The sequence below is a fragment of the Glycine soja genome, chromosome 18 (genome assembly GCF_004193775.1).
Source record: "Glycine soja cultivar W05 chromosome 18, ASM419377v2, whole genome shotgun sequence".
Classification (NCBI taxonomy): Eukaryota; Viridiplantae; Streptophyta; class Magnoliopsida; order Fabales; family Fabaceae; genus Glycine; species Glycine soja.
This window is the reverse complement of record NC_041019.1, coordinates 50,474,623-50,493,038: the sequence shown is the minus strand read 5'-3', so window position 1 is coordinate 50,493,038 and position 18,416 is coordinate 50,474,623. Positions and strand designations below refer to the sequence as shown.

General features: G+C 28.2%; 3 protein-coding genes across 3 annotated transcripts; all 3 read left to right on the top strand.

The window, feature by feature from the left end:
- Nucleotides 1-4,460: 4,460 nt before the first annotated feature.
- Nucleotides 4,461-4,955, top strand: LOC114397383 (ethylene-responsive transcription factor 2-like). The gene has a single exon (XM_028359438.1). The coding sequence runs from the start codon at nt 4,461-4,463 to the stop codon at nt 4,953-4,955; it is 495 nt and encodes a 164-aa protein (XP_028215239.1).
- A 5,473-nt stretch (nt 4,956-10,428) lies between these two features.
- LOC114395424 (ethylene-responsive transcription factor 2-like) lies at nt 10,429-11,280 on the top strand. The gene has a single exon (XM_028357203.1). The coding sequence runs from the start codon at nt 10,515-10,517 to the stop codon at nt 11,121-11,123; it is 609 nt and encodes a 202-aa protein (XP_028213004.1). The 5' UTR covers nt 10,429-10,514; the 3' UTR covers nt 11,124-11,280.
- A 3,985-nt stretch (nt 11,281-15,265) lies between these two features.
- Nucleotides 15,266-16,161, top strand: LOC114395759 (ethylene-responsive transcription factor 1-like). The gene has a single exon (XM_028357602.1). It carries the CDS (start codon nt 15,373-15,375, stop codon nt 16,006-16,008), a length of 636 nt encoding a protein of 211 aa, XP_028213403.1. The 5' UTR covers nt 15,266-15,372; the 3' UTR covers nt 16,009-16,161.
- Nucleotides 16,162-18,416: the final 2,255 nt, after the last annotated feature.

Below are 18,416 nucleotides of genomic sequence, written 5' to 3'. Positions count from 1 at the left end.
CCAGCATAATTGACCTGAACAAACTTTCGTGCTATAAGATCCATTTTAGGGTGTGACGAGGGGAGGGAAGATTTTGCCTTAGCACTATGTCTCTAAAGATTGTAATAACCTAGCATCCAATGACTTCTTTGGATAGGCTGTGCGAGTGACCAAAAAGAATGATATTTTCATAAGCCCTAACAAAACAATTACTTTTAACCCTTTTCAATAATTTATTTATTACTTGATGTATCAATTTAATTCAACCTGATTTAATTAATTAATTATGCTAATTTGGTCCAACTAAATTATATCGATTGAATTGTTATGAAATTGCATTTAATGTTGTACATTTTTCTTTTTATTGCAATGGTGATAATGAAGTTATAGCTTATAACTTCATATCTTATTTCATATATTATATTAAATAAAAGCTTCATGTATATTATCAAAATTCCTCACATTAAGTTGATCCTAATGAGTGTATTTAATGTTATATATCCTACGTGAAGAACATTGTATCCATTGTTACACATTAGCATGTTGTAGATACAATTTTATTGTACGTAAAACACTCAAAACTCTGTTTGTTTAAACTTATTTAAAAAATATTTTTTTTGATAAAATAGACATTTTTTGTGTTTGTTTTTTTTTAAAAAAAGAAGAAGCAATTTTCTTTTTCTTTTTAAGTAGAAAATCTTATTTGCATATTTACTTCTTAAAATAGTGTTGTTTTAAAAAAGCAAATTTCTTATTTTTTTCTTTTTCAATTTTAAACAAGTTGGTCAAGTGTTATTTATAAAGTACTAACACGTGAACGTGATGATACATACTTGTTTTTATTTTTTAATTAAGATTAATGCTAATTTATATGGTATTAGACATAACAACGGGTGGGGATGAATATGTGATTTTCATCTCCATTGAGGTTCATATATACCTGTCCCTCAGTCTATTATCTTAAAAACAAAAATTATGGCAAGGAAAACATAAAAATTAACTTTAAGAAAAAAAATTTGAATAAAAACAAATATATATTATTATTTATTTAAGGAAGTACAATAAGTATAAAATAAAAGGCTTCACGCTTCAGAAAGAATAGAGATCAAGTATAAAAGTTTAAAGATAATTAAGTAATATATAATATAAAATAATTATAATTTAATCATTATACGAGTTTGGGACGACCATACAAGTACGAAATATGTCCGTACATATTCATTCTCATACCCCTATCCATTTAAAAAAAATTGAATATTACTCATATTCATCTCCAATTAAAATGAATATTTTTCGTCAAAATTAAAACTATTTTGATATCCACAAAATACAGATTTATTTGTATGTCTATATCCTACCTTCGGCACAGCTATATATACTCCTAGACTAATGATTTTTTAAACTACAATTGTGCCACCATATCTAAATTCACCTAAACTAATTAATAGTCATGGATAGAATTTAATCATGAATTACTATTGTTAATATTTTTTAAGATAATTATTATAAAAATTAATAAATTTATCATATTTAATAAATTGTAATTGGACAATAATATGAAATTATTTTCTCCTTTAATTATATGACTTTTTTCTCATTGTTTATAAGTATTTTTTAAATATCCTTTATATTGTACTATTTTGGTCAAAATGTCCCTCATGTGTTTCTTCTTTCTCACGTTTTCACTCCACCATCTGCGGCTTCCTTGACTTACTATTTGGTGTGGCAAGATTGTGTTTGAGAGACAATAGTTTATGAGAACTTGCTCTTGTTTCTCCCAAGGTCAACAATTGCCACGTGAATGGATATGGCGAGCTGTACTCTCACATGCCAATTTACTGCATTGAAAGATTTTTTCTTTCACTAATTTATTTATAAAAATATATAATATCTAATTTAGCAATGGTTATAATATTTTAACAAAAGAGTTATACGTAGGGTACCATAATTATTTAATCATAAATTATCATATGATAAATTTATTAATTTTTAAGATAATTATTTTAAAATAATTTAAATGATAATTTATTATTTTTATAATAAATTTTTAAAGTCATATTTAAAATATATTTAATTGATTCACAATATAAAAATATTTAAATTGACAGTTACCAAAATTAAAATTCATAAGGTTTATATCATGCATACACAATTGTCAATGGTATGAAGAATAGTTTGTATTTTTTTTTTGCAACAAAAAAAATTGTGAATTTATTTTTTATTCATAAAAAATACATTTTTTATATTTGATAATAATCTTTCTCGTGTCACTATTATTATTATCATCATTATTATTATCATTATCATTATTATCATCTACTATCTTAAATATAAAGTTGATAAAATAGGACATTTATGGATCACCAAATAATAACCCTTCCCAAAACTTTTGGTTTCGGCGTAATTTAATTATAAAAAATAACTCAATGGCCTATAGACAGGATGAGAGTTACAGTTATATATATTATATTTTGATCATATTAATTAATACAAGATGTCCAAGTAGTTAACATAATCTTAAGTTTAAACCATATTAGATGTTGTGAGTTAAAAAAAGATTAGAAAAAAATTATGCACACACGTACATTTATAAATAATAAACAAATGCATTTATTTTACGAAAAAAATAGTGTATATATTTATAATGTAACACTGACATTTAATCAAGTTAGGCAAGTTTATTAATTTTTATAATATATTTTTAAAAATTATACTTATATTGATCAATAATAATGTATTGAAACTCTTTTGCAAATGTAATTTCAAAGTTTAATATAAAATAATTAAAAGGCACTTTCTTTAGAATGTTTCAAATACTATATCGACAGATGTTTTGTAGGACAATCAGTGGACTGTTAGTTAATTAAATAATCAGGATTACCCCAATCTATTTATTTGACGATTAAACATGTCATTTAAAAAAAACGTAAATGGGTTAATTTTATAAATTCATGTTGATTATAATAAATTGGTTCATAAAGATAATTTATAATTGGGTGGTAGTGTAAAAGCTTTTACACAACGTTAATGAAAATCAATTAAACTCAGAAATCAATGAGATCATCACCAAACTATAACAAAAATAAAATACAGTACACTGTTAATATTTATATAGCCGTTAGGAAAGATCTGGAGAACTTTGACTATTAATAATACTCGTGAATTGCTTCGATGTTGTTTATCAAACTGCAATTCTTCATACGACCGACAATGGTCTATGCGTGATATAAACCTTTTGATTTTTAATTTTGATAATTGTCAATTTAAATATTTTTATATTGGGAATCAATTAAAAATATTTTAAATATGACTTTAAAACAATCATCATAAAAGATGATATTAATGTAAATGGTGATTGAGGTGTTGGGATGATAGTGGTTATAACGATGCTAATAATAATAAAAAAGATTATTTTTAAAGATAGGGAGTGTCTCTTTTTAAAATTAAAAATTAAATTTACAAATTATTTTTTAAAATAATTTTAAAAATAAATGTAAAAATATTTTGAAATAAAGTTAAAAATTATTTTAATTGCATGTAAAAAACAAAATAAAAAATTCACAATCATTCCAAATGATGAGTAACTAATACTCTTATTTTTTTGTTAAATTTTGAAGTTAAGTTAAAACTAAGTGTGATTTATTTTTTCGTCTCTATTCATAAAACTATATAAGTCTTATCAATGTATGTCTTTTATTACAAATTAATTAAAATCGTTTGAACACTTATACTAATGCCTAACATAATAATTATTTTGCTAATAGGCCGACATAAGAAAAAGTTTTACCCAAATATACTATCTATAGGTAAAAATTATACCTACACTAAATTGTATATGTCACTATAGATGTGTCGGTATAAGTAACTTCTTTTGTAGTGAGTGCATAAGCAGGGATTTATTTGTTGATTTTTGGTGCCACTGGTACCTTATAATATAATTATTTGCCTTCCAAAAAAAAAACTTAGACCAATGTCTTAAGTAATAAAGACTTTGATTCCTTTTCATATGATTTCGGTTTGAATTCTATGTAGAGAGATATGCGCCATGGAGAGCTTTCCCATCTTACGTAAATGTATTCAATTGGACTACAACTAACTAAAATTCAAAGATACTTTCAGATATTAGCAGTTCAAAGTAAAAAAAAAAAAAAAGTACACTTTCCAAACAAAATGCCCCATTTGGAACTCGTTTTTTGTTTACTAAATATGCATTCATACAAACAGAACATGTTTTTCCAAATTTTCGTTTCCAGCACAAGTCAACAAGTCAACAACTCAACATGAATATATACATAAAATAATATAACATGGTCTGCAAATTAATGACTGAGCATGCATGTGTCGATCGAGAACAACATCACACATATAGTATACTATCTATTTATACATTGTGCATGCATGAGTTCCTTAGAACGTTGTAGTAACAACAACAAACTTATCTCCAAATTCAGACACTGTATACCTTCAGCAATATTAAGAAGATGGATAATTATTGTGATGCTACTACTGCTACTACTGAATCCGACATGACACTTTCGGACCTTATTCAACATTACATGCATGATGATGAAGCCAATGCTTTGAACAATAATGTGGAAGGTGCTAAAGCACAAAAAGAAGTTCCGAAATGGACGAGGTACAAAGGAGTGAGGCGTAGGGCACATGGAAAGTTTGCTGCTGAGATAACAGACCCAAACAAAAATGGTAGGGTTTGGCTTGGGACTTATGACACTGAAGAGGAAGCTGCTTTGGCCTATGACAATGCTGCTTTCAAGATCAGAGGCTCCAAAGCCAAGCTCAATTTTCCTCACCTCATTCCACCCAAGCTGCCATTGGATGCTTCAATTGCAAGTAGCCAGATGAGTGACCCTCCTTCTTCATCATCCACATTTGAGGATGGTTTAGAAGGATCCAAGAAAACGAAGGGGATAGCTGGTTTGCTAAATAAATTAGCCCATGAACGAAATAGAGTTTGAAGGTATGTTCTTATTTTGATCAAACGAAAGTTATATTAATTGCTACATTTATAATTGATAATATGAAACAATGTGATATAACAACTTACTGTATCAAAAAATAGGTGATGCGCTATATTATCATTCTATTACAAATCATTGTGTAATAAATTTGATGATATATTTTTATATATCAATAACAATTTTAAATTGACTAACATTGTAAAACTGTTTAATATCTTCTTTCTCCCCTTCCCCTTCTTTCTCATTTGTTGCAAAACGGTGAATATGTGATGTTAATATTAGTTAAAAAGAATTAACTGCTGGATATTGAACCCCAAGTGCTACTGGCCTACGACTATTAAACTTGTATGAAGATGATATCCTTGTTATTTCATGCACATACACTTAGCCTTGTAAAGAAAATTTTCTGTCAGCAGACTAGTTTTGACTCATTTGTGATGCCAATTTGACATTTGAAGCAAGTGGGACTGAGGGAGGAACGAGGGTGGCTTACAGTGGAAACTCAAGAACTTGCTTCACGTGTCCTATGATTTGTTACCGATGGTTCAGCACATTGGTGGTAGTATTTTTTGTGTTTGTTTTAGTATCTATCTTGAGAGGGAGAGCAAAAAGGCATGTGAGTTTTTTTTAATTGAATTTTAATCCCATCCATTAAAATTGTTTAATTGTGATATAAAGGTTAAAAATAATTATTTTCGTTTTCTCATTTTTAAAAAGTTTTCTCATTTGAAATATCCTTTGTGTATATATAATTATTACATTGAAAATTAAGTCTCCGGCATTGAAGCTAATCATATCACTTCCTTTAATTAATATTAAGCTAAAAAATAATGTTTCCTTGTAAAAGTAATTTATGAGTTATTGAGTTGTTTTAAGCTTTCTCCCAAACTAGTAGAGTCAACTTTTTTGTCTTTAAAATGTAACTTCTTTCTCTACGCCAATAATTCCATTCTGAGATCCCATTTTACACTTTCCTTTTTTTTTTTTTTTTCCTTTGAAGATGGGATGATGCTAGGATGATAATGTTTCCCACCATGAGAAATAATTTTGAGCGCTATGATATATTAATTTCTAAATGAAAGGCTAGGATATTTTCAATTTACAATAACTAGTTTTGAAACCAAAATTTTCACACACGCACACACACAATAGACTCATTCTACTTGTCATTGTGTAGAAAAAGATAACACTTTACTAGTATTGATGCAGGTGTTTTTACGTTAACGCACATTCTACCCGAGGGTTGTGAATTTTACAATACACAAGGAAAATTAGTTTTTTGTTGTTTATTGTAATACAATACACAATATAAACTAGCTAGTTTCCACTGTTACTACACAACAAAAACTTATTTGTATTGTGTATTACAAAGTGACACCTCCCTACATCAACTTACTACACAACAAAAACTTATTTTCTTAGGATAATTTGATCTAGATACACAATAAAAACAAGTTTCTAGTTTATATTTTCTCTACATATATTGTGAAAACCTGTTTTCATCAAAGATATTTTTGTAAGAAAAAAAAAACTGGGGTTAGAAGACCATACACGGGTGCAAAAATCATGGGCTTGTGTGTGTAATTTGGTACATGATTGACCATTGAGCTGTTTATTTTATTGAAGGATGTTATTTGGGCCGAGCATTTTGGGCTATGCAGACTAAGTTCAGGATATCTATAAATAAATAAAAAGTGGGTGTTGCTAGGTGCACCCAGCAGAATTGCTGGTGCACCCAGCATTTTATCACCTTTCCAATTTTGCCCCTTACACAATCTTACGGAAGAACTTCTTCTATAAGAGTTTTTCCCTCTTACAGAAGAACTTCTTTCATAAGAAGTTCTTTCCTCTTACAGAAGAAGTTCTTCTGTAAGTGACCTCCAGGTTATTAACTCAGCACTCTAACCAGCTAAGCTAATGAGTCAATTACGTTGTAAAATAAATAATGTTGCTATACATAACATTAAAATTTTTTATGTATATTTAATGCGCATGTAAATTTAAATAATAAATTTTGTGATAATTAATTTTGATATAAATCATACGGATTATTTAATCCGTATATTTTTTTTAAAATAAAAAATATTTACTATTATAAAATTTAATATATATTAAATTTTGTAATAGTAAAAAAAACTTAATGCACAAATGAGTAATTTAACATATTAATAATTATAAAAATAAATATTAAATTTAATATATATTTACTATTACAAAATTTAATATATATTAAATTTTGTAATAGTAAATATTTTTTTATTTTTAAAAAATATACGGAGTAAATAATTCGTATGATTTATATTAAAATTAATTGTTGCAAAATTTATTATTTAAATTTACATGCGCATTAAATATACATCGAAAATTTTAATATTATATATAACAACATTATTTATTTTACAACGTAATTGGCTCGTTAACTTAGTTGGTTCAAGTTTTGCTTAGACCATTAATTTTAAATTAATTTGTCAAAAATTTTTTTAAAAAAAATTAAAAAAAAACTCTTACGAAAGAAATTTTTTGGTAAAATTGTGTAAGGGGCAAAATTGGCAATATGATAAAATGTTGGATACACCTAACAACACCTATAAAAAGTTTAAGACAAAGCTTACGTTTCAATTAAGGAATGGGTTTGTACAAGTGGGGGTTAATGAGTTGAGTTTTTTTTTTTTTTGACTGGAAATGGATTGCGTTTTATTTGAATCATCATATTCTGGAAAATTAGATAATATAGTGATTTTCTTTCCTTTAAAAATTAAAAAAAATATTGAGTTTTTCATGTTATAACAAAAAAATAGCACTTTTAGTTTAATTCTTTATCAAATTATTTGACCAATGCAATTTTTTTTGTTTATTTACTTTGCCTTACCATGGGTGTCTTTTTTAATTGTATTATTGATGTCGACTTTTTATAACCGATCTCTCACAAATCAAAAAAGAAAACAAGTAAAAAGAACTGAAAATTATTTTTTCTTCTAAAAAACAAAGGATCTAGTTATGGAATTGTTAAAATTAAATCTCACTATATTTTAAATTATATCTAATGATATATGTGTGGTTATAACATGTCTTGTACCAAGTTTTTAGTTGATTAATGAGATAATACTCTTGAAAATACATAATGATATATCGTATGTATTCAAATAAAACTCAGTACAACTAACGCCTGACTTATATGAATAAAATTTGACGGAGTTCTTCCTCGTTTATTTTTTTCTTGGGTCGTTGAGAGGTTGATGATCATCTTTGTTCTATACATCATCATGTTTTATTTAAAAAGGAAAGAATTTTGTTGTGTTTATAATATATATATATATATATATATATATATATATATATATATATATATATATATATATATATATATATCAGACAAACTTTAGGTAGTTCTACGAAAGTGATTGCCATGTGGGTGGGCTGAAGTCTATCTGGTCACTTGCTAAAAGTTGTTATTCCCTTCATTTTTTTATAATTCATTTATCGATATGATTACGTTTTTTTATCACATATATGCATTTTTTTAATGTAACATATATTCATAGTCTAAATGTATATTCAGTCATGAGCGTGACGTATTGCGCCTGATAATAGCAAAGTTTCATCACTCAAACCCATGCCCGTTTAATATTTTAATTAATTTCTTTTATATACAATAATATTTAGCAACTTAATCCTGCCCATAAAATTTTCATTATATATGAGAGAGAATCTTGCTAAGTGGAATACAGGCTACAGCCTTTTTAACTTTAATATTTAAAAAAGTTGACATATTTGGTCTTTTTTTAATAAACAAATATCATTACAGATTTTCTAATTCCAACGGATACATGACAAGGGACCTAAAAATAAAATATTTGGATTAAGAAATAGTATTTATTACATTAAAAAGACAAAAGTCATATAATGCATACTCTTATTGGTAGTTAAAGTCATTTAATAGAAGACTAAAGTGAATTTTTTTCTCTAGTTAAAATTGAAGACAAATATAAAAAAACTTACAAAATTTCATATATTTTACTTAATCAATTAAATTAGACTCTCGCCCAGTCTAAAACGAGCCCATGAATACATATTAGAAAAATCATATCACGTTTTGCTTCTCAGTTTTTCTAATATAATATTTACAGATAGACCGGATAAAATAGAATTGAAGATAATATATTAATTAACAACGAGGCTATGGTGATCAGAGACTAGTGATGAAGGACAGCCTTTGAGTTGCTCCAAGGACAAAGGAATAATTAAATGATAAGGGTAACACTGGCTTACATTATGCCAAATTTATCTTATAACTAATAGGTTAATAAATAAAAAAAAAACAGTATGTAAAAAAGAAACCTCTTTTTTCCCTACCAGGCTACCATATTATATATCCTTGTCGTTGGTTCTCTTAACATTCTCAGCTTTGAATTCTTAGGCCTTTAGCCAATCATGACCACCACATACACCTGATAGAAAACTCTAGATAAGTATGGCCACTAATAATAGTGAAGAGTCAAATTAAGTATGCACATTAAATAAAGATCGGGAACCTAAAAGAAAAAAAAAAGATTATTTTTATATACAATATTCCATCTATATGCTAGGAATATCATGAAGGGAAAAAGACAATTTTTTTAAAAAAAATACTATATAACGAATATATGTGGTAGAATTGTCATATTTTAAAACCAAATCAGCTATCCACTCATTTGATTTGGCAATAGTAGAGGCTAAGCTCACCAGAAAAGAAAGGTAAGTAATAGATCTGACAATCAGGTAATGGACATTGAAATCGAGAATTACTAGCAAACACATGATGCACTAAACTCATACAATAGGTTTATTTTATGTAAATATTCACCTCTAAATTAATGTGATTATAATTAATCATGAGATATAAAAAACACTGGTGTAATATTTGTGCGAAATCTACTTTTTTTTTTTAATTAAAAAGCGAAATAAATGTGCATGCTGAAGGGCTCTAACTAAGAAAAAATATAACGATAATGGTTCTAGCCAAGGGCTATATATATTAACAAAAAATATTTTAGTAAATAATTATATCAGGTCTTTAAATAAAGCTAAAGACAAATTCTCAAATATTTAAACCGGAAATAGGCTAACTTATAAATAGTTAAGTTAAATACATGGTGGGTGTTTGGTTAGTTAGATGAGGTGCATGTGACTGATGATATAATCAAAATAATTCAATATTTAACGCCATAAACTTATTGTTAAAAGCTTATACAAATAGAGTTTTGCAATTAGTAATATTTAAAGTGAACAAACAGGTGACGACAAATATTGACACTTCAAAATTCAAAATTCAATAAGCACGATGCCAAAATCTATGGAACTTTCAAAGAAGCAACCATTACAATAATATTATTATAAACCACTACAGGATGATTCTACATCGGTTAGATAAGACGTGCCACAGTAGTTATCAGAAAAATGCAATTATTTAAACAAACTTCGATGCTATATATGATACACTGCACCATATAGTTCAAGGCACACACACATTGGTGTTTCCACCAAATACAGTGAGCAAAGTTAGCTGAAAATTAAAACATGGTTTCCGCCACCGTGGATTCCGATTTTGCATTCTTGGAATCTGTTCAACAATACCTACTTGGACATGATTCCATCAATCTCATGTCTGAAACCCACCAAGCTGCATCTCATGATCCATTTTCAGACCCTAATAAATGTGATGGTGATTCAGGGAACATTGCTTTCCGAAGTGAGGATGCAACGGCTGTGGTGGCGCGTGATCATGCGCCACCAACATGGAAGCATTACAGAGGGGTGAGGCGTAGACCGTGGGGAAAGTTTGCGGCCGAGATTAGGGATCCAAAGAAGAACGGAGCTAGGGTTTGGCTTGGCACGTATGATACCGAAGAGAAGGCGGCTTTGGCATATGACAAAGCCGCTTTCAAAATGCGAGGCCAAAAGGCCAAGCTGAATTTTCCTCATCTTATTGATTCTGACAATTCCGATGAATTGTCGGAGCCAGTAATGATGACAACTTCCAAGCGAAGTTTGTTAGAAATTTCATCACCGTCGTCCTCCTGTTCAGATGATAGCTCAGAATCACAAGGGACAAAGAGGAGGAAGAGCCTGGCTGAACTACTGAATAAATTAGCCAAGAATAGAAGCCAAGTCAAGGTGGAATGTTGAAGTGGCTAGAGGAATATGCATGTTGTACAATTTGATCAATCATTAATATGAGACTTCAACGATTGTAATGTAATCTGGTGTTCATAGAATTAATGCAATTTTGTTCACCATAATATTGTGCACTTTTCAAGTTTGATGAAATTATTTGCATACTATTGGTGAAGTTCAAGTTGTGATGTTTTACAATATGGGTGATAATCAATCCTGAAACATCAATAAAACCAAGAAATCTTCATAAAAAAACGATAGAGATATCATTATGCAATTAATACTTCTTTTTTTTTTTTGGTTAGCTCCACCCTCCGGTGGTTACAAAGCTATCTTCAGCAAGTGATGAAACATAGCCGACAGAGGAGATTGAGTGTACAAAAAGTAGAGGGGGAAGGTTTGGTAACATATGGTATGTATTGTTGGTGTTTGGAGGCTTAATTTGAGATTGAGTTTAAGTTGAAGAGAAGCAGGGGAAGAGGAAAGGTGATAAAAATCAACAATTAAAGAAGGAAAAAGGAAGTGATGGGAAAGAAAAAGGAAGAGAGTGGTGAGAATGAAATTAAAGGAATGCCTTTAATTTTCCCTTTTTGATCAAGTTGGTTTGATTGAATTAGTGTGTAAAATTTCCTAATTTAAACAAATTAACGTATTTTGTTTGGCTCATATTTGCACTTCTGTTTTTAAGCCTAAACCATTTTAATTGGAGCCCACTCCTATTCTCCGGCCCCACAACCAACCCTACCTTTGCATCGCCGCCAGCTACTGAGGGGAACCCTTGTCCTTCGTTTCCTACCTACTTTCATTTCTTTAATAATTACTTTTATCAAAATAGATATGTTTACTTAATTATAGTTATTTTGCATATGCCTGACTTTGAAGTTATATATTACACACCATTCTAATTTTGATAATTATTTGTATAATTTGATATAGAATATGATTATTATTTATCCCATCATTGAATTATACTTAAATATTATCAAAATTATTTGTATTAAATTTTGTCAAAATTGAACCATAAAAGGTAATTAAAATAATTCATATTTTAGTATATTTTAAAATGTTTATATTATGTTGATTTTAATCTATACGAAAGAGATAAAAAATGATTTTGGATTGATATGAAATTTTGTATATGTAATCTACGTGAAAGAGACTTTCAATTCAACATTGAATTTTAACAAAATATTATCCTATTGAAATTTATAAAATAATGTAATAGTTATCTTTATACCAATGTAAATTTGATCCTTCCTTATATATGAAAAGAAATCAAATTACACCGCGCTGGTGTAATTTTAAAAATTATTATATTCTTTTTATAAATTCATATAATGTACATTTTATTGATTCAATAGTTGAATTATATCCACATATTAATCAAGATCATTTATGTTAATTTTTGTCAAAATTGAACAATAACAAAAGGATAATCAAATAATTTATATTTTAATATATTTTAAAATATTTATATTGGGTCGATTTTAATATTTATAACCGAGATAACAAATAATTTTAGATTAATATATATATATGATTTATGTGAAAGGATTTTTTTTTAATTCGGCAGTGAATATAATTTTGATTAAGAAAATATTATTTAATTAAAAATTATAAAATACTATAATACTTTTTAGAGTTACTCCACTATAATTTGATTTTCTTTAATGTTGTGTAGGATTAATTTGGACACATAATCATGAGGACATTAATGGTGATAAACTAATAGAGTGAATAAACTTATAAAATTGAATTATAAAGTATGATTTATGATGCTTATATACAAGATCGAACTAACTAACTAATTTCGTGCCCAAACTTTTATTTTAACTAATATGACAAAATACTCAACTAACTTTTGTATCCTCTAATAAATGGTGACCAGGGAAATAGCTTTAAACATACAATTAGAAATATATATATATATATATATATATATATATATATATATATATAATTTGGATTATAATCTCCTGAGTTATTCGATTGCATCAAGACCTAAAACAGTTCATCTTATGCTACTTAAAAGAAATCAATAAACAGGTATAGTAAAATGAAAAGAAAAATCATCAACCTAGAGAAGGTGAAGAAGAAGAGTTTTTTCTCCCAAAAAATGAAAACCCAGTACACATTAAGTTTAGTCTGACACACTAATTAAGGTTTTGGTGCCCTCTAATTTTGGGTTTCTCGTACGTACTTCCAGCACTTAGGCGTTGCCTTCCTATAATGATTATGCTTGAAATACACTAAATAGTAAATACACCTTCAAATGAATGTTGGCCATTAAGATGGAAAAATATGACTAGAAGATTTAACTCGCAATTACAATTAAGCTGACTTAAATACAGATATACGAAAACAATTTTATTATTTGAACATAAAATATTTATAGTAACGTACGTATTTGACATTAATGTACGTAGTTATTTCTATCTCTCATATTTTTTTTATATTAAATATACTCTCTAATATAAAAATGTAATAACTTTTTGCTGTCCCAAATTTATGTTCTCCAAACATTTTTCATACAAAAATATTTTAAGCTATATTTTATATTTTCCATATGAAGTAAAAAAAAATTCACACAAAAACCATCTTTGAAACGGATAGGCTAGCATGCTTTTGACCTAGCTACAATACAAACATTATTCATGTTAAGAAATTAAAGTTATTTTAAGTATGTGTCTCCACTTTTTATTTTGTGATATATATATATATATATATATATATATATATATATATATATATATATATATATATATATATATATATGAGAATAAAATACAAAGCAATAATATAAAATATAAGTTTAATGTTTAAATAGTAGGACTCAACTTAGCTTGCTTGTTTCCCCCAAAAATATGAGGGTCATTTTTTTGCTTTTGGTAAGCGGGCCCAATTTCGCACTGAAACATTATGCAAAGCAGTAAATACTAAATATATAGAGGATGCTTTCTTTGATGCTAACATATCTGCTGAATATTGTACTTGAACCGTTAGCCCCTTATTTATTACTGTCTCGTTACTTTTCATATGTCATCTAAGGTTGTTTTTACAAATCAAGAAATATAATAATTTTTTAATTTTATTAAAATAATTGTGTGATTTTATTTTATCTTTTTTCATTTTATAATAAATGTATGTATGAGTTAATTAAAGATATGAGATAAAATAAGGATATAATTGATAAATAATAATTAATATGATCGATTTTAAATTTTACAAACAACTTACAAATAATTTTTTTTTCATAATCCGATAATTAAAGGCAAACGGAGTAAGTATACTTTAAAGCTTTTTTTAAAGGTTGTTGGGGGAATGAATTTATTAATTTGACATTGATGTATAATATATTAAGGGGTCATACTTATCCGACCGGTTGTGTTGCAGTCATGATCCGCGTCTTTTTTTTTTTTTTTTTGCTTTTTCTATATATATATATATATAAATTAATGCTACTGTCTCATTATTAGTTTTACATAGAGAATGAATTTTACCAACCCAACCATTCAATTATAACTATTGTGTCAAATTTTTTAAAAATTAAAATACAGTAATAAAAAAGTCATCAAATAATTTATATTTTAAAAATATATGTTATGTTGATTTTAGCTTATATGAATAGAGTATTAAATAATTTTATGTTGATATAAAATATTGTAAATATAATTTATTATTTGAAAGAAAGTGAGAATATCATTAAAAGTTATTGAATAATATAGTAATCGTGTAAATTATAATGATATAATTTGATTTATGTAGAACGAGATTAAAAAAATAGTCAATGATCTTATAAATACACAAATTTATAATTCTGAAAATATTAATTACTCTTATACTCATCAGTATAGGAATTTGGTTCAAGCTTTCCTCCTCTCCCAACTTCAAGAAATTAGTATATGATATTTCTTTCTATAAAAACTTCAATAATGACACATGTCTAAAAAAACTAAAACTATAATTTTTTTTGCCAAGAAACAAAAGATTAAAAATTTCACTCACAGAAGCACTTCATCAAAAAAAGAAATCACAGTAATCAGGCCTTGCTATTAATTTATTTAAGAAATTTTACAAATCGCACGTGACCACAACTGGTGTCGCTCCAAAATCCATTGAACTTGCATAGAAACAACCTTTAAACGAATATTTAAGGAAATAACCTAAGTACATGGTAGCACAGTTCAAGGCTCATTAAGTTGTTTCACAGCCAGCAAGCAAACTTCAGCTCAACACCCTCGTTCCCTTTCGGCTCCAAAACATGTCATCCACAACCACGGATTCAGATTGTTCATATTTGGAACAAATTCAACAATATCTCCTTCACAATGATTCAACAATTCTAACACCACCTCAAGCTTTTCCAAGCCCTAGCCATGATAGTAGTTCGGATGCAAGTGTCCACTTTGAGCACCCTTCGGAAGCGCATGACGTGAACGCGCCACCCAAATGGAGGCGCTACCGGGGTGTGAGGCGTAGGCCATGGGGGAAGTTCGCAGCAGAGATAAGAGATCCAAAGAAAAATGGTTCTAGGGTTTGGCTCGGAACTTATGTTAACGAGGAGGAAGCAGCTTTGGCTTACGACAAAGCTGCTTTCAACATGCGTGGCCAAAAGGCTAAGCTGAATTTTCCTCACCTCATTGGCTCTGCTGTGCAGCCGGAACCACCGTGTCTGGCGGTTTCTAAGAGGAGCTTACCAGAGTCTTCTCCCCCAACATCACCATATGATAGTTGTGAGTCAAAAGGGTCTAAGAGGAGGAAGAGCCTAGTTGATTTGCTCAATAACTTAGCCAAGAACAAAAGCCAAGCCAAGGTGGTAGAAATGGCCTTGGAGGCAAATGAGGTTGAGCAATGGGTGAATGAATTGAATGATTGCACTCTATTCTGGTGCTCCTAGTGTTGTTGTGTTTTTTTTTTAAAAATTTTGTTTGTGTAGTTCCAAGTTCTTTGTTTTTTTGCTGTGCCAACAATGCAGTTCCTAAATAAGTTTGTAATAATGATTTTTGCCCACCACGGAAGAAATTCAAGTGCTGATTTTAATTTGTTAACATTAATTATGAGATAGCTATAATTAATGAAACTAAGAATGTTGACATATTTCCAAAGAACAATTTCTTTGGCTATCTGATGGTATTAGTTGAAAAACATAGTTAAGCATGGTATAATTTAATTGAGTTATGATCACTTCAAATTTGGTCGAAGAAAATATTATTACAAAATTTTATTCAAAATATAAATATTAACAGTTGCTCAATATATATATGAAATTAAAAATCATGAGATAAATGGAAATTATGATTTGTTTTCTCCTCGAGATACATAATTTTCAAGTTGAACAATTTATTTCCAAGTAGAAGACCTTCTGAGTTAGTACTACTGTATATAGTTTTAAATGTTTGTTTGAAAGAAATGGAGATTAATCATTAATTTTCTTCCATATATTGAGTTTTAAAAAGTGAAGCAACAATTGATGTGTTGGTAAGCTCCTGATTACTAGCTTGTTCGAATTTTATCTGTTTTCTATGCTAACTATAATTAAAGTTAGGTTATGATCTAGGATATCCTTGCAAATCCCTAGATTTCGGCGCAGATGACTTTTCTATTAGCTGGAGTATGCACCCAAATGACTTTTTAAATCAATGTTTTAAAATCTGATAAAAAAATTAATGTTTTAGAAGGTAGACAGTAACAACAGGGTTGTACGTGTTTAGCAGAGGAAAAAATTATATATTAATATCTCAATAAAATGATGCATTGTGATTCAAAATTTTATTAAGAGAGAGACCTACTATAAAAGATCCATAATAAAAATGTAAATTACAAGGATCAACATGAACTGTGATTAAGAGATCCTACAGTTCAATTTTCAATGGGTAAATTTAAATCAGTAATTAGTATTTCAAATCATTTTATGGCATTCCTGCGAATAATGTTTGTAATTTGTTCTTTATTATAATCAAACAAAGAGCTGTAAGCTAACAGAAATATCAAGGGTTTGCTTAAAGCATGGTGATCGAAAACAAGAATATGGTATATGTGTGGTTAAAGTCATATACATTTGAATAGCATTGACTTTGTACATTAATTTCTTTATTACCCTCGGACATAAGAATCTTTTTTTTAGACGTTGAAAATATATTTTGCTTCAAATTTTGTTCATATGGAATTCATTTTACAACTTAACAATAACCTCGAAATTTTACTTCCATGTGTCTCCGCGTGTAACCATATATATTATGTTATATAAGAGTTTTCTGTTTTCAAAACCAAGGATCCTTGATGCTTATAAATCATGACTATACATCTGAGAATACGTGTAAATTAGTCGGCTAATAATTAATTTTATATAAACAAACTCCTGATTCGAATGGATTCCCCTTCAGAAAAGTATAAAAGGAAAGGTGTGTGCGCATGTGCTGTTAGTAAGTATAAAATGCCATTGCTCTGTCCCATATATAGATGTCATCAATAACTATATATTATACTAATAACACGTGAAAATGCCCCTTTCATTTTTCTATTCAAGTTTGAAGTTCAGTTGACAGGCTCAACTGCTATATTCCAATAATTTATGCGTGTTTTTGCACATCAGAATCTGCATAACAAGATTTGATTCCTTTTGTTATTGAGGAAATTAGTGCAACGCGTCAATTATTATATTGCTAGAATTTGGTTCTCAGCCAAAAACAAAATTGTTATCTCTGGTCAATTTGATTTTAGCCTTCAACATTTAGCAACACATGCAGTAAATTAAACAAACGACGAGGGGAAGGAAAAAATACTAGCAGATCATCAATTTTTCCTTTTATACTGGAGGTGAAGGATTTATGAGAGAGGGTAAAAATTGTTTTACGTATGGTGATTCAATTTTTCTTTTTCTATTTCATAAATTTCACTTATAAAGTTTAATGCAAATTGCGCAAGAGAAACTCTTAAAAATAAAAAATATTTTAATAAATAAAACAAATCAAAATTGGCAAAATTAAACTCGTAGATTAAAGCTATTTGGAAGAGTCTTTACTTTTAAAGAGAATGGAAAGAAGAAAAAAAAACAGACTAACCACTATCTAATTTCCTTCAAGTTTGAATGAAAGTAAAAAAAAATACTACATGCATTTATCTTCTTTTTTTTTTACACAAAATTCATTTATCTTAATTTGCGTAATTCAATTACATGTTTTGGCTTATTAATCACCGTTAAAATTGCAATCATAACATTTTTTACTTTAACTGATCAATTTTTATAAGGATTTAGTGACAAGAAAACTTTATAATAGTATAAATTGAAAAACGATAGACGTTAGA

Bases quoted from the DNA above. Each gene is read 5' to 3' on its own strand.
- LOC114397383 (XM_028359438.1), top strand. From the start codon at position 4,461: ATGGATAATTATTGTGATGCTACTACTGCTACTACTGAATCCGACATG.
- LOC114395424 (XM_028357203.1), top strand. From the start codon at position 10,515: ATGGTTTCCGCCACCGTGGATTCCGATTTTGCATTCTTGGAATCTGTT.
- LOC114395759 (XM_028357602.1), top strand. From the start codon at position 15,373: ATGTCATCCACAACCACGGATTCAGATTGTTCATATTTGGAACAAATT.